Source organism: Aptenodytes patagonicus, chromosome 5 (assembly GCF_965638725.1).
Source record: "Aptenodytes patagonicus chromosome 5, bAptPat1.pri.cur, whole genome shotgun sequence".
Lineage (NCBI taxonomy): Eukaryota > Metazoa > Chordata > Aves > Sphenisciformes > Spheniscidae > Aptenodytes > Aptenodytes patagonicus.
Window position 1 is genome coordinate 39,151,550 of NC_134953.1, and position 17,470 is coordinate 39,169,019.

Below are 17,470 nucleotides of genomic sequence, written 5' to 3' on the forward strand. Positions count from 1 at the left end.
CCGCGCGGGGGAGCCGCCCCGCTGGCGGCGGCCTCCCTTCCCCCTCTTCTGGCTGCCGGTGGGGAGGGCGGGTGGGGTGACGCGGGCCCGGCGCCGGGGAGAACGGACACCGTCGACCATGGGAAAACCCCTCCCGGGACGTCCCGGCCCTGGAAAAAACCGGCTCGGGGAGAAACGCCAGGCCGGGCCTGGAGCTAGTCTGGACGCGGGGCGCCGGAGGCGAGGCTGAGCGGGGCGCCGAGCCGGCGCGCCCGGCCCATCTCCCGTTGCTCGCAGCGCCCGCGCACAGATCCTGCCCGGTAGTTTCCTGCCTTTGAAACGGCTCCTGGCGGCAGGGACGGTGCCTGGAAAGGGCCGAAGGGAGGAGACGCTCGCAGGAGAGCAGCGCTAACGAGGGATGAGGCCGCTCTCGGGGGGAACAGCGCTCTGCAATTAAGACTTGCCGTGCATTGATCGCGGCTTTCGCAGTAGAGGATGATTGATAGATTAGTCCTACCGGGGGATGCAACAGGCTTCGTTTTGTTCCAAAAGAGAGAGTTTTGAGACAAGTGACATTTCCATGGAGGCTGCTCAGCTGCCCGTGGGCTTGTGGGGAGCAGGCAGGACAGGCAGCAAGAACAATCGTCCCTGGGGGCAGGATGGGCAGAGCCTGCACCCCAGCATCCTCGCTGCTTGACGTGACGGCATCGATGTGACATTATTGTGTGTGACAGCACAGAGACCAACACCTGAACAGAGCGTGCTACCGGCAGGCAAACTGCAGGAGAGGAGAGGAAGGAGGTGACAGTAGATGGAGTGATCCCCGATAGCAGGGTCAATATCCCAGTATCAAAATATTCTAGAAGTGTTTCATCCCCTCAAAGAAAGCCTGGAGCTGGTGGCTGTCCTTTAAGCACCCGCAGAGAGCGCTCTTCTCTGCGAGGCAGAGGCCGCAGCAGATTGCTTACGGGGCCATCCCAAACCCGACCGCTTGCCTGGGGCTGGCTGGCAACACGGGAGAGGAAACAGGGCAGCTCTGGCCTTTCCAGTGCTGACTTCTGGGCTTCATCTTTCCAGCTCTGGAAAGTCGTCGTGATTTTTTTCCCCCCTTCCAAAACGCCCCAGCTCCAGTGACTCGCCACCAGCCTTAGGTGGAGACCTGAAGCAATCGAAAGAGATGAGCCACGAGCCATGTTGTTGTGAGCAACATCTTTACACAATACTTTACAGAGAGGACAGCACTCAGCAAATAACATCTTTCAGCCCATTCCCATTACAGAACAGCAACTCCCCAGGGAGAGGGCTCCCATTAGAGACCTCCTGCAGCAAGTCACTTATGCAAGGCAGGATGGGTAGGAGAGCCAGTTGCTGTACTACTTTTAACTGCTCTTACACCAGAGGCAGCACCTCAGCTCAAGCAGCCCCTCTGCGGGTACACCCATCCCCTCCAGCCCCCGACAGTCTGAGGGAGCACAGAGCATTTGGCTGACTGAAATCCTGGGGTGCTCTCAGCACCTGCCTGCTCCTAGGTCCCACCGGTATGATCTATCCATGAATTCCATGGCTTCTTAGGAGCAATCTAAGAATTAAAATAACCCCCATGCCATTTTTTAACAACATTAAATAAAAGTGATTTGGGTGCAGCCCCATCAGCTCGCTCGATGCCCAGCTCTGCAGGCAGGGCGCATCACGAAGTGGAGGTGGCATCAGTAAGAAAAGTCCTTTTCTTTTTCCTGAGAGAAGAATATTAAAGGGCCAGCGGCAAGCAGAAGCTGCAAATACAACAGGCTTTGATTTCTAACTTTGATTTACAAAAATCTCCTGTTATGAACAGTCTGGGCTCACCAGAGCCTGGTGCCACCCTGCAGGTGTCCGCAGCAGTGGCACTCACCCGCAGGTGATGGTGGCAGGGCTGAGACAGGGAAGCCGGGTGCTCCTCCCCGACCCTGCTACTGCTTGGGCATGGTGAAGTCCCACGCCGTCTCCTGGGCGCATTTCCACATTGCCCGCATGAGTCGTGTGAAGCCCATGTCCTTGGGCTTCTCCAAGCCTCTCATAAGGCGCTGCTTCATTATGGCAACAAATTCCTTGTTGCTCAGCTCGCCGTTCCCTGCGAGAAGAAGAAAAAAAAAATTAGAAACATTAAAATCCAACAACCACCTCCTCCCCGCATGCACTAACTTTAAAGGGCAGCAGCCACAAGTGTCATTTCTTGCAGAGACCGAAATCACATTTGGCTTCAACCTCCCAAAATATCCTGCTGAGCAAGGGTTGCATTTAAATCCCAACCCTACGGACGCTGCCCTGCTTAGCCTGGCACCACCACGTCTTGCAGGGCCTGGAGCACTGGGGTTTGAAGACAGAAAAGCAAATGCAAAGCAAATGCCCATGCGCCCCACAGGAAACTCTCCGCTTTAAGTGGTTTAAGAAATTACAGGAGCACAGGGTAACAGAGCACAGATTTTTCTTAATGGAATAGAAGGGAAGATTCATTAAAGTAATCTAGTGAGGTTATTGAGAGTTATGTCAACTAAATTTATGTTAAAAATAAGATGATAGTAAATTGGGACAAATTTTATTCCGTAGTTGCTGAACCACCAATAAATTAAAACCTCTGGGATTTTTATTTAGGATGCTGGTCGATCGGAGGGGACAGCAAGCCACGGCGCGACCGACAGCCGGACACCTGTCTGCTAAGCAGCTGATGCCTTCTGCCACGATGCCGCACATATCCTGTTGCCTGTTTTGCTCCCCTGCCTATGGTGCACAGTTTTAGCTTTTGGGGAGCAGCACAGGAAAGCAACCCATCTTTGGGCACAGAAGAAATAGGAGGGACATCAGCCCTCAAGAAACAAACCTGCCAGTGCCATCGGTTCCCCAGATCAAAGGAGCGAGAATCTCTCTGGCTGATACGGGGAACCACATCATTATATTTCACGAACGTGTTTTCTTCAATTTGAGAGCTTTTTTTCCTGCCTCACATCCGAATGCAAACCTGGGCAGTGAAATTCCAGCAAACTATCAAGGGGTGAGTAAAATTCCCTCTGGTGCTGCAGGTTTTTGATGCGTGCATGGTAACGTCTATAAACACCGACGGAGTGACAACACAAAAAAAAAAGTCTGCGCCTGCTTTTCCACTTGATTCCTTCCTTACAGGGACTCCTCTGGCAACCACAGTCTTTCCCCCCAAAGGTTTGCTATCAAAATATTTAGCAGATTCTCCTACAAGAGGATGCAACCGGAGAATATTTGGCTACGCTTCAGTTCACTCTAATCTCCAGCCTGATCATCTGGCTTGAGGGTCGTATCAAAGTGGCACTGAAGCACAGAGAAAAATAAAAGAAGAGATGCAACCTTAGAAATGTGCAAAGAAGCAGGTGGGGCTGAAGCCAAGAGGGGCAACAAGGAATAAAATAAAGATTTTTTTTTTTAATGTTCATATTTATATCAGAAAGCAAACAACTGTCTATTTATGCATCACTGCTGCTACTCAGAGCTGCCAGATCCCAGTGACTGTGCTGGAGAAGCAGGGTGCCAGCAAGGTCGCTGGTTTTGGCTTGATAGTTTTGGTCAAATGCAGAATTTTGCTACTTTCCAGTTCTGAACTGCTGCCATCATCCCCTGGTGGCAAAGACTCCACTAATTCTCATTAAATCAACTCGAGACTGCTTCATTGTGGCAACAAGCTACCCCAAAGTGCTTGCATCCTCTGCGGGCCAGCAAAGCGATGAGCTTCCCAGCACGGCACAGAGCTGCCATTAGTTAAGCTGATATTTGTCCAGGACTTTGGAGATAACAAACTACCAGATAGGCTCGTTTCCAACACTGGAGCACATTAGCTCATTTTGTTAAACAAAACAGAGTTTTGAGGGTGTGGGGGGGAAGCTGTGCATGCCAAATGCTTGCATCCAGTGCTTTAAGATCAACATCTCGGAAGCTGGGTACCACCAGATACCCTTCCTAGATGAGCAGGAGCATCAGTACAGATCCACGGCCAAAGAGTGGATGGTGGCATGGCAAGAAGAGCCAAGGCCATGGCAAGCTTTCATGGCTGGCATTTTTTCCCTCTATTTCTTCTCCTGGGTTGACTCTCGCCCAGCCTGGCCGAGAGGAATGCGGTGAGGTTGGGGTCACTCACCATCGCAGTCGAAGAGCGCGAACACCACATCGCACACGTGGTCAGAGAGCTCCACCTTGGCCACTGTCCTGGCCACTTGCTGCATCGTCACTGCAACGGAGGGAGGGCACAAGGTTAGCGAGACGTCGTGATCTGCCAAACGCAGGCAGAGGAGTGAAAGACTCTTGTTCCTCCACGGAAAACTGCCTTTACGAAAACATGTCATGTTCAAAGAGGCTTGAAATAAGCTTCGTCCCCAGCCCCAGCACATGCCTCAAAACCAGGCTCCTCAAAGCCTTCGCCTTCCTACTGCAACACCGCATGGGGTGTGGAGAGGCTGCTGGTGAGCACCGACGTGGCAATACCTGTGTGTTCAAGATAAACATTAAAACACTGAGATGAGGTTCCCCCCCCCTTTGGTTACAAAATTGGAAGAAGTGTCAGCACTACAGCAAACACCAGGTGGGAAACCTCTCCTGACAGGCTTGATCAACAAGGCAGCTCCTTCTGACAGTGTTGCAAAGATGATACTCTATGAACCAACTATTCCAACAAGCTGGGAATAATAAAAACCGGTTTTCCTGTTAAGCAACCCAGGGCCAGTAATTGCAGAACAAACCCATCCACCCTCTTCCTGTGATAGGCTCTGCAGCAAGCAGACAAGGTTAACCTTGCAATAAAATAGAGTTGTAACGAATTATTTCACTTCCCCCCCCAGACTGGCAGCTGAGTTCATCAGCAAAGAAGCAAGCGGTAGTTTTATTCACGCCTCTAGAAAAGAGCAGTCTGCGGAGCTATCAATCTGGCAGGGTTATGCAGTAGATTTTGCTGCATAAAGGGGAAAAAAACCCCATCATTGGGCTGGTTCAGCTGTCTCCCAACATGTATTTGTGTGCATCTGGCTGCCCTCTAGTCTCCCTTTGACAGCTGCTAATTGCAGGAAGGAGGGGAGGCAAGAGCAGCTCAGTTGTCACTGTTAGCCAGGGCTGAAACACCCTGCGCCCTTCCAGATACTCGATAAAACAGAAGGGCTTTGCATGAACATGTGTATATTAAGTTAAATTGCTTCCCTGCAAAGTCTGACCCAAGGAAACCCTGACTGGAGACACTTTGCACCGCAGCAGCGAGCCCACAGCAACTGGGATGAATGTTTAGCTGCAGAGCTCCCCTTCAGCAAGGAAAAAGAAGGAAGTGGCGCGACACAAAATCAGATTGAAACCAAAAAAAGCCTCTGCTTTCACCCACAGCATCCTTCTGGGTTCATGCACTCTGGTCCCTTTGCAGAGCTATTGGCCCTTCAGAAATTTTGAAGAGTTATGTGTCAGAAAGGAAAAAATAAGCACCCAATCTATACCATAATCAGATTAATTAGAAACTGCATAAAGTGTTTCTAATAGGATTTTTTTTTTTTTTCCATGAATGTTCAGATTACTGGTTCCTTCCACCCCATTTCTGCTCCCCTAAGTGAGGTTTGGGGTTTTGGGGGAGGAATCCACAGCCACCATCGGGTTCTTTTCACCTGTAAAACCCCTCCTTTTACTAAATGATGCAGAAGAGAACTGAAATTAAACAGAAGGTGGGTTAATCTCAAGTAGGCACCTGCTGTTTCCCTGTAATTATTCTTTTTGAGTTAAAATCCTTTCCTACGTGAGAGACGTAGCTCTGGTCTGCAGTTATTACTCCATATTTCAGTTCTGTCACTGTAAGTCAGGATACAGCCACTGCTTCTGTGCGTGTCCTGCTGGCAGCCAGAGCCTGCTTTGGGGAGGGCAGAGGCAATGTAATCATTAAAGAAAACTTGAATTAATTTTTTTCCCTAGTCTTATGCCCAAACCTTGCCAACTGAGCCGTGGGGAGACTGCACGTCTCTCCCAGCCCACCCACGCCAACCCGGCTGCAGAATATACTGTGCCAAGCACACAGCACAGCTCTCAATAAAACCTGGATAGCAAAGAAAATGGGAATTCATGTTTTAAGCGCAGGGACAGCCACCACATCCGTGCATCCCTTTTCTTTTGGCGCTCTTCTTCTGAATATGCACAAATTAGCCAGCAAGATGCAACATGATCGAATGAACGAACTGCAACACAAGCGAGCAGGCGCATTAGATGGCGGCAGCCCTCCAAAAAGGGCTTTAAAGGTCCACCATTTAATTACCTCACACTGACATCAAACGCTCACAAATTAAATGACAAAGCTGCCTTCAGCTTTCCCCCTTGATCCAGAGGGAGGGACTGATGGCCAGCATCACACATACCGCAAACCAGAGGAGAGAGTGACTATAAATTGCACGAGTATAATGCAGTACTTATAGGTCCTCTTTGATCAAATGCCACAAACACGAAGTGGCAGCAAACGCTGGAGCCGAACAGTGGATGGCAAAGTCCTTTTTACCAAGATAAATGCCCTGCCTCTGGATTTTATATATGCCTTTATAAAAGGCACCTTTCTCCTCCCCAATTAGGCAATGCTCGTTCCCTAAACACAGCCCTGGCTCCAGCCAGCTGCAAAACATGCGCTGTAACTCCTACCTGCCACACGCACTGCTGAGGGACCTCTGTAACACGCAAAGCTCAAGGAAAAAGAAGAGGTTTAGGTAAAAGAAAAGAGTTTAGATAAACTTATTTCTCAGCTTATTTTTTCCCCAGAAAGTCCTTCTGCTGGGGAGGCACTTTAAAACACCTCAACTTTGCCCAATGGCAGAGGTTTTAGGCGCTGTAAGCCACCTCTTACCCGAGGCCCAGACCTTCAGACAGCAAAAGTATATCTCTGTTTCCTCAGACAGCAACACTGAATTACATTTAAAAGGAGTTAAATGAAAATCTTCTTTAAAGGTGCTCAACCAAGCTTTGATACCATCCTCTCCTCCTGGTGCCCCGGGTATGCTACTGAATAAGTTATTTGCTATAGCCTTATAGGGAAAAAAAAAGTTAGAATGATTACTTTAATTATAAGTCATGTTATTCTGCTGAGTTTTCACCCTCTTCCTTCCATCTCTACAGGGTGTTGCCTGATCCCTCCCTCCTCTTTGACATCCACTTATTTATTTTTCACAGCTGCAGTTTTACCAGCTGTAATTTGTACTTACGGCCACCGGTTACTGCTTCCTCTCTTATTAATCCAACTGCGCAAGTGTCACCTCCATCACATTGTTCTCGCTCGATGCAAAAATTCTGCAAAACTGTTATTTCACAGGGGCTGAGTGACTGTGCTGTGCTCAGTAACGATTTTGTTGGTTTTTAAGGAGTCGTAAGGAAGGGGAAAGTGCCTCTGCTCTCCACTTTGACGAACACACTCCAGACTACAAGGTATCTTGGTGAGGCAAATAAAATTGAAGTAAACCTCCCAGCATCATTTCTTTACCATTTTGCAAAATGAAATAGGTGCTGTCTGGGGAAACCATCTCCTAAAACAAAGCTTGTCCAGATTTGGGGTTTTGGGATGGCTGCATCTGCATCCATCTCTACACGGGGAAGTCGCCTGCATTTTATACCACCGAAAATGAGTTCCACGTTTCTATCTTGAAAACCTATGCGGCTTTTAAAATTTCAAGTGTTAGTGTCTCCCACTGGTTCCTTTAATGAGCCATCTGAGTTATTTTATGCAAGTTTAATGTCTGCACAGTTGTTATCTTTTTTTTCACTCCAATTCCCAGAACCGCACCATGAGTAATGCCTCACCAAGTGCTTACAAACAGGGCTTTTCTATGGGCCAGAGCCTAGCCAGATGGCAAACTGCACTTTTTTCCTCTGTCTTGAGATTAATCACACATTTGGCCAAAATAATAGGCAGCTGGGTTGCTGCTTTCATTTCTCACACGGCACCCAGGGTGACGGGAGCAGGGCTCCCTGCCCTGCACGGTCCCAGGCTGCAGAGGCAGGACACGTACTCTGGGCTCCCAGAAATCAGGGTACGTAGGGTCTCACGTTGATATGCACGTTTCATTTTAAGCATCCCAGTTGGAAACGTTGGATGCCATCACTGACAATATAACTAGCAAAAATCTATTTAACTTTCTTCAAATAATTTGCACATGTATGTGCCGGAATATCCATCCAGAATAGAGATGCACAAACCCTACGCAATCCTGTGGCACAGCACATTTTTCTTTTTCTTCTCAAAATGTGAGGCTGCAGCCCTGCAGCTGAGTAGAAACTGTTTTAACATCAAAGGGCACATGACGGAAAGTCATGGAGATCACGATTCTGGGAAAAAAGCGGAGCTACCAGACCAAAGGCAGAGCCGATCCACTGTTTACGTAATATTCAGTCATAAATAAGTAAAGAAAGGAGATTCCAACACAGAAAGTGGTTTCTAAACTGAAACGTATTCAGCATCTTCCAGGGCTGTTGATTTATGGAGAGCTTGTCCTCCTCAGGGTTACCAAACTGATTTCTTAAAAGCCTTGGACAGGCACCCTCTGCTGTGACAGAGCTTTGCCCAACTCGTCGCATCAGTGCTCAGCAAACACCACACTGTAATTGTGCATGTACTAAAACCAAAGGGCAGGAGAGCTCCAGACCCCTCCCTGCTTGAGGGCATGGTGCCAAGCACTTCCACTGTCCCTCTCCATCAGGACGCACACATACACACACGTCAACCCACTGGTGTGAGGGCAGCAAAGGTCACAACCTGTGACCCTGACTTGCCTCTGCAAGGACACCAGATTTCATCATTCAACTCTTCTCTTTCTCACAAATTATCACAAATACTCATCCAGGCTTTCTTACACACCCAGAGAGGCTGCGGCACCTCCGTCCTTGGAGATATCCAAAACCTGACTGTAGGTGGCCCTGGGCAAGCTGCTGTAGGTGACCCTGTTGGACTAGAGGGTCTCTAGAGATCCCTGCCAACCTCACCTACCCTACAGAAGTCCTCCCCATGCAACTACCAGCGTTGACTACATGCCATTACTCCAGAGGAGTGATCTGAGCTGTGCCTCCATGGGGGACTGACTTCTTTCATCCAGCTCCGAAGGCAGGTTAAAGCAAGCACCAATTCGATGACAAATACATGCTGCAACCAAAACTCACGTCTACCTCCTTCTAAATTCCCTGTCAAGTCTGCAGCCATTTCAAGCTCCATACTTCAAATAAAACAATCTTCGATTAACCCCTCCTGGGCTCCAGTCCCGCTCCGAGCCAGCTGAGCCACCGGAGCAAGCAGCAGGCTCAGCCATCTCCCCTCACTTTGGCCCATCTCTAGCGAAGCACACCTGTGCCTTGCCCTACAACACAATGAGTTATACCATGGCTCTCTGCCGGCACCAGCAGAACAGCTGCTTGGAAAGTCTGGCTGCAGACATTGCCAAAAAAAGTGCAATTCACACCCTCGCCTCGAAAGGGGAATAAGTGACAAATTCGGCTCCTGTCCTGCTGCCAGCTGTAAGCCCAGGCTGGGAAAGTTTTCTAAGTAATGCTTATGATTTAAGAGAATGACGACTATTATGTTTCTGGTAAAATGAAAGATGGACTAACAAATAATCTGTGCGTTATTCTATGTATCATTAAAATACAGGTTTGTGATCCTTTTTAGAAAAAGAGGCTACTTTAATTCAACACAGAAAACAGGTTGTCAAGCTATGGCTGTTTGGTGCCATCCATTTTTTTTCCTCTTAAATTTTAAACGGCCCTTCTAAAATTATAATAACATTTACTGCATTAGGTTAGCAGCAATTTATTTGATATACAAACTATCCTCTTCCCCACATGATGAGTAATTTTTACATTTACTAGTTTTTAATAAGCAATCTTGTGAAAGCTTGACTTCTGGAAAAGTACACTCCATTTATTGCTTCTTTGATTTGTGGGTGTAATATCCAGACTCAGAGCGCACGCATATGGAAACGGGTAATGCATAGACAATTTAGGCATGGGAGCACAGAGGTCCCTGCTGCAAAACCCAGGTGTATCACTGAAGCTCACTCTGCACCTTCGTTAGGACCACAGCAAAACGCTCTCTTCATGCCTCCTGCCAGATACACAGGAGCATCTCTGGGTTGAGCAGCACAGAAGAACGCGAGGGGTGATTCGTGTCAGCTACCAGGCACACATGAAGAGGGGATTTGCAGGATAACCCTTCTCTTCTGCCCAAGCCTGAGGAAATCTCTTCCGACAGCCGGGACCCTACAGGTAGGGACAGGGGTCTGGGACCAGCCAAGCCCACGAGCAGTTTGAAGCTATGCCCTGCACACCACCAAACCTCCCCAAGGTTTCTTACCCCAGCCAAAGGACTTCCAGCTCAATGGCTGTGGCTCCAGCACAAGCTCGTTAATCACACATAATCACACACTGATTTACCAACTGTGCACGGACCTAAATACTCCACAAATACATATTGCATGACTGGGCAATTGCTATTTTACTGTAGACACTGAGTAAACTGGATTCACTGGGCTATTACCTCCTTGTGGGACGCTGCAGAAAGGGCTCTGCGCAGCAGCAGCACATCTGTACTTCATGTTTTTTACTTTTAAATGAAAGAAAATCCTATCAAGTTCTTTTAACTTGAAGTCTTAAGATAACGGTGATCTAAAACAAAAAGTACAGATGATTTCCCCCCAAAAAATCAAAGACGAGGAAGGCTGCTGACACACACAAGAAGAGGTGTGACACATTTGACTCCCTTTGTTCCACTGCCCAAAAACCTATTAATGTCTTAACATTTCTACAACAGCAGTGGCTGGAAGAATAGCTGACTTCTGAAACATTTAATTTTGCAGCTGCCTAAATACATCAGCTTTAACTTTCTAGTAGACAAGAGTTTCCACTTAGCCTAAAAAACTTTTAATGAGTTTGCCATTGTTTTTTTTTCATATTCCCAGACTGAGTGTTTTTAAAAAAAAAAAATCAAAAAAAGATCTAGAAAAGAAAAGCATGCACTTGTGACAAATCCTGGCAGCAGAGTGTTGGACTTTTTTTTTCTTTAAAATGTATGGTTGGTTTTTTGTGGTTTGGTTTTTTTTTTTTTAAATCAGTGTGTCAGATCTGAGAACATACCTGATATGGATTAGCTCAGAAAAGGAAAAACACAATGAGATGAAGAAGGATATGGATTGGTCTGATCAATAAATGACACTATTACCAAGCTCCCCAGGAAACACCAGCTCTGAAGTTTATTCAGCGAGCTCCTCCGGCCACGCGCAGTCTCTGGACTGTGGGTTATCTGAAGAGAGTCTCCTCTGGACAGACTTTAGTGCTCAGTCTGGGACCTCAGTGGGGTTCCAGCACTCCCCCTCCTTCCCTCCAGTGTGCCTGGGAGCTCCAAAGGTGCTTGCCATTACTTGGATTTCAGATCAGAAATGCAGCATCTGGCCACACAGCTCTTATTTCTAAGCAAAGCCTCCCATTTTTTAAGCAAAGCTGAAACAAAACAAGGGTTGAAACGTTCCTACCACCAGCTCCACTGCTGGTTAGTGCCTCTGCCGCATCAATCACGGAGACCTCTACAGAAGATAGAATTTGCAAGAATACTTCTTATAATACCGCTTGTCTTTGCCAACAATAATTTTTCAAGTACTTCGTGAAAGGAGAAAACACCTCACTCCAGAAGACATGGATGAAGAAGAAACACTGGTGTGCCCGTGCTCTGGTCCCAGAGCCCGTGATACACTCACTAGGTCATCTTGCCTCTGCACGCATCAGGCCTGAATGGTCCTGCTGAAGATACCCCATGATATCACCACTTACTAATCAGTCACCATGAAATTACTGCTTCCTAGTCTATTCAGGCTATATATTTCAGCCTTTTTTTCCGCTCTATGTCTAAAGCTGGGGAAGTATAAAACCTGAAATCCCTCTTTATCCATGGCGTAACAAGTTAAAGCTCTCATTGCAGGGAGGAACTGCAACTTTGGTACATTTTCAGCCTGGGCTCATTCAACATCTTCCCAACTTCAAAGATACAGCATGAATCGCGCTCCCTCAAGCTTTCAGTGCCTGTCCGTCTCACAAGTTTTAATACCTTTATCAAGCGAAGCTCCAGCCATGTGGTAGAAGCTCAAAGCTGTGTCCACATCATTTATGTTCTTCAGAAAAGTGAAGAAGCTTTCCACCTCCTCAAACGTCAGCCCCTAGGACAGAGAAAAGACGGTCTTACAGTGATGGGAAAAGGAGACCGTGACACTACCTGGATTACAAACAACAAAGTGACTCATCAGCATCATCTGCACACTCAAAACACTCCTACCTTGGCACCTGCAGATATAGGTTGCGACCCGTACTTTTGTTAACCGCCTCTGCTCCCCTCCTGGCCCCACCAGTCGTGCGACGGGAAGGGACTTCCCCATGCACGGTCAGTGGTGGCAGAGACCGAAAAGCATTTCTCTGGCCCTTGCTCTGCAGCCAGCTCTCGCCCAGAAGAGCAGACACACCATAAGCCTGTGGTTGGGATGCAGGAGACCACTGCAAGCAGTTTCATTTATATATTTTTTTCAAGGCGGCACACTTGCAATGACAATAATGAAATAGTTCAAGCGCTACATGGTCTCTCCCAAGAGATTCAGGGATCCCTGGGGGGATCCATGTCTTACGCAGTGTCGCAGAAGGTGACACTGCAAACCACAGCACAATAGATGTGCCCCAGTTAGCTTTGCTGCTGGTGGCAGGATGGCTGCGGGGCTGGATCGCTGTCTGCTCTACTTACTAGCACAGTTGCCCGGGGCTTGGCTTGCCCTGGGATGGGTGAACGTGTGCTCAGTGAGCGCCAACAGCCACGCACTCGGATAGTCATGGAAATGCATCCTGAGATCCCTCAGCGCTGGCACCGCTGCAGCACAGTGCAGCCGATGGGCAGGCAGGGGATAAGCGACATGCTCCTCTCTGCACCAATCCGACTGGCAAGGAGCCCCCTGAGAGAGCGGCTGCTGACGAGCGCAGCTTTGGGACCCCCACCCAGTTACACTACACAACACCCGATTTTATCGATCTATTTAGCACCAGCATCAGTGCTGGGACAAGAGCTGCAGCCTCCAAACTCCCCCACCATGGCCACAGCCTGGAGCCAATGGAGGGGGTAAATCATCACCACAGTAATAACCACTCGGTTTTCCTCTCTGGAAGAGATAAATCAGCTTGTCAAGAGGAGTTCAGGTTCAGGCTCCTCCTGTCCTGTTTAACACAACAGACTGATATAACAAGATACTAAAAATCCCAACTGCATAACACGGCACAATGTCATGGTCTGGACAGAAGAGCAGATGTTCAGCGGGTGCTGTCAAATACAAATTTATACGATCACTTGTAACCCTGTTCAAACTCTTCCATTCTAATCAGGGAAGAAGCCACCTATCTTTTTTTGAAAGAAAAAGCACATTTTTTATGATCTTCTCATACAGACATGGTGCCTCTAGAATTGTAAGCAGAAGAATTACAGAAAATTTGCAGCTAGTTCCTATCTTCGCTGTAACTGAGTATGTGGCAATACACCGCTGATGTATGTTGCACAGCGTGCACACCCACAAATCCAACAGCAGGCTTTGTCAGCCCTGGATTCATGGGTCCAGACCAAAAAGGATGAGATAGCAAAATGCACACATGGACAACGGATCTGAAAAAATCCCCAGTTACCGTACAGGAAGCTTTCTTGAAATGTATACCTGCTCCGCTTCCCAAGCAGCATGCTAAAAGATGTACGGCAGAATTAAATAAAACACTGTCCTAGCAAAAAAATCAAATAAATCAGGTACTTCTGCAGGAAGTACTGCAAAGATTCCTCTGTTTTGTACAATAGATCTAGAGGAGAAAAGATCTTTGTAATTCGAATACCTGTCCGGACACCTCCCTGCTACGCGTTTCCTGACTGACATGCTCCTGCCTGGGAGCAAAGCACTAAAAATGTGGAAAGCCTGCAGGAACCAGGAGGCGTGCGGCCACTTTCAGGCCAGCAGAAGACACTGTGCTGTGGTTTACCTGCTCTGTTTGGGACATCTGAGGTTTGCGGTAGTGGCCGCAAGGCATCCCAGCAGCTATTCTAATTTTGCATTTTCCTGGAATTTTCCACGACGAAATGGCAGATGTCAAGGCCAAACATTGGCCTGTCTGTGCAAAACAGCCCCTTGCTTAGTACCAACACTGCAGTTGCTATTACTCCAGTGGGTAACAGGGAAGGTTTACATGCTTACATACGTAAACTTGTGGTCCTTTCACCAGCTGAAAAAGCAAAACCAATGACATATGGGGGTATCCTACAAATCTGGGCTTTCATGTGGACAGAGATACTGAATCTCTGTAGCAAAAATGCCATCAGTATTATGAAATCTAGTATTTTATTGATGAATCCTATAGTTGAGGTTGGCATCAGCATTAACTCCTTTCCAGCTACCAAAATCAGAGACTGGGACAGCCTCAGGCTTGCACTGACAAGTTGACAGATGAATGATCACCTTCATCAGTCAGAAGTCTGAGCATGGGAATTTTTATCTATTCCCCGTCGATGTGTTTGTCACTGCTGCTCGGCTCTTTGTAAGTTATTCACATCTCCATTGAAAGACCAACAGATGTTTCCACTATATAATAGAGGCTTGTGTTAATTTCCAATCACAAGAAATTGCACATCTGGAGAGCACTAGGGTAGCGATTATGTGATCTGGATGATCACTTCTTTCAAAGCATTTGTAGATCTAGCTGTTGATTCATAAGCCTGAATCCTTTCATCATTTAAGTAACACTAGCAATACATAAGCAGGCAGACTCCAGAAGCGCATATCTGCTTGCAACATGCATCTTACGACAGCTCAAACACCTTCTGCAAGAGTTAGGGCTTTTCACCTGGGAACCCAGGTTTCAGCCAGGGAGAATTACATCCCGCTCCCACCCTCTGCCATCTCAACAGAAAAATATGCTACACAGCCCCCAAAGCACATGTAGAAGATGACCTGAATCACTAGTTTCTGAAGAGTCAGCTTGGTTTTCTAGCAGTTAGGGAGACATAAACCAAATACCTTGCTTGTAAATACTACCGACAACTCAAGTCCTTTTTACTAGGAGAAAAGCAGCTGTCTAAGTGTAACTTGAGGGGGAGGGTCGTAGGCAATTTTAAACAAAGAGCGTGGCAGCTTCGCTGAACATGCAGAGGAGTTCATGTATTCAGGGCCAGATAGGGTTTTTCCTCAAGAAAAATAAAAGTGAAAGCAGATTATCAATTAATACAAGAAAACATGCCGTTCCCAAAAGCAGGAATGTAGAATAACAATGTTGGAAAATGGCTGAAGGTTAGATTAAAACCAGAGCTTTAACGTTTTGGAGGCTGCCGGGGTTGCCTTGTGCAAGAAAGTTAATCGCATCAGACAATGAAGATGATGTTTGGCAGATTTCGTAAGAAAGCACTCACAAGGTAAATTGCATTTCCAAGGTAAAGCTTGCCGGGTACGTTTGGTACAATTACTGCCATTCCTCTCCCAGCATTACACTATTAAAATTATTTTACTCCCACTTCCTTTGGAAAGCAATAGCAAGTCAAAGCCCCTACTGCTTTCGGCGTAGAGGGAAGTTACAGTAGGTTAGTAAACTGTGCAGATAATGATACTAGGCTACTGTAAGAGTAGGCTAGTGAAGCATGAAAAGAAGGGATTTGGGGAAAAATTCTTCCTGCAAAACATGTTTGCATCATAAACCTCTCTGACCTACAAAGTGTTCAGTGACTGGAAGGTATTGCAGGGTAAATGAAGTGACTGGGTGGCTTTAATGTCTCATTGAGGTCTGGGAGCAGAAGGGAGAGCAGTGGATAGCACCGGCTCCACTCCCTTTTTATACGATGGGAGTAAAGCAGAGCCCGACCGAAACAGCTGCTTGCTCTGCAGATGTCTGGGTTACAAACACAGAGGAAGAAGCAACGCCAGCGTCGAGCTTATGCAGTTTCAAGTGGGAAAACACTCTCTGGCTTAATACTCCATTCATTTACAAAGAAAACTTTGCAAGCGCATCCCTGAATAAGTTATCCAGAAAGCTTGAAAGACGGTTAATGTGATTCTGGCCACGGCAGTCCTGTTTCTAAAGAGATGGGGAAATTTAAGTGACATAAAAACACTGACAGCTGCACCAGGGTGATCCAATAAAAGTACGTAAGTGTATTTAGATACAAAGCGCTGCACACAAATCTGCAAGGGATATGGTCTTCTAAAGTACCCCAGGGGAAAAAAGAAACCCACAAACTTTCAAGAAAAGGTTCTCTTATATAAAAGACAACGCAAAGTCAGGCACGAGGCTGGATTCTCTGTGAAGTAAAACCTGCTGAAGTGGAGGATTTCAGTGCCTGATTTCTCTAGCTCTGCATAAGTACTGACTCTGAGCTGCCCTGGCTGCAAAAAAGGCTTATCTGCCTCCACTGCAAAGTGGTTGGCACTTCTTGCATCCTTTACATCTCCTCGAGCCATTAAATATCTTGTACTTGTTAACAGAGAGGCCATCTCATTTTAGGATTTTGGGTCTTTCATTCCCTCCAGTCTAAGGAATCATGTGTTTTCCACCAATTCTGTTTCTTCCAAATGTCATTTTTTGTCCTATTCCCCAATTTCTCTCCTTGAAAGTGCTTGGAATAAAGAAAGAAAAAGACTTACTCTGAATCCAATTATCTGCAAATAGAAACACAATCTAGCTGATTTGGGGATGAGGAATAAGGTAAAAACAAAAAGTTCTTCCTCTGCCACAGATGTCAGGGTCTTGGCTTACACATGAAAAGAAGAAAACATCTGCTGTAAGAAACCTTCCAAAATAACTCCCTCTGCCTAATTTCTCATACACCCAGCTACTGTTCAATAAGTGTGTGTGTATGTATTAAAGAAAACCCAAATCACAGCAAAAGAATTGACAGTTTGGGAACATTAACAACAGAGCTGATATTTCTGTTAGACACATCACAGTTAAGTATTTTTTCCGCAAGAAATCAAATGATCCCTGTTAAAATTCAAGAGGAGCAGAGGTATTGGAAAAGCCAAATCTGCAGCGTTTCGCTCAAAGATCAAATAAACAGACACTACCTTGGAAACATCAGTGGTCTCATTTAAGCCGGAGACAGCAAGCTTGAGAAGTGAGATTTCCAAATATTAACAAGCAACATGTCTCAGCTCCAGTGACATGTTGACACCATCTATTGATAACAGCCTATTAAATATTGAGCCTATTTTCCTACAAAACATGAAAGAATCTGCAAAAAACCCGCTCTTTCTGGCACCCTGAGGCCACAAGAAGCTGCAGGTACCACAGCTCCTCTGGCAGGAACACAACTCTGAGCATGGCCTTTTGGTTTGCTTACAGTTTCCTCCAGTTTTTAATTTTTTGGCATTATTTGCAGTTAATAGAGACCTACGTGCTCCACTGCTTCAGTACACCCAAATTCTCCTCCAGCACCAGTGAAAGAAGGAGAAAATGGGGGAAAAAG

General features: G+C 46.8%; 1 protein-coding gene across 5 annotated transcripts in view; it reads right to left on the reverse strand.

Moving 5' to 3' along the window:
• Positions 1–1,173: 1,173 nt before the first annotated feature.
• The window catches only part of MICU1 (mitochondrial calcium uptake 1), a 112,548-nt gene continuing 96,251 nt past the window's right edge, over positions 1,174–17,470 (reverse strand). For all 5 annotated transcript variants that reach the window (XM_076339439.1, XM_076339440.1, XM_076339436.1 and 2 more), the window contains 3 exons: positions 12,059–12,167; positions 4,118–4,207; positions 1,174–2,089 (listed from right to left, as the gene is read on the reverse strand). In XM_076339439.1, coding sequence (XP_076195554.1) covers positions 1,929–2,089; positions 4,118–4,207; positions 12,059–12,167 — 360 coding nt within the window. In that variant the 3' untranslated portion in view covers positions 1,174–1,928. The remainder of the gene's footprint in view (positions 2,090–4,117; positions 4,208–12,058; positions 12,168–17,470) is intronic.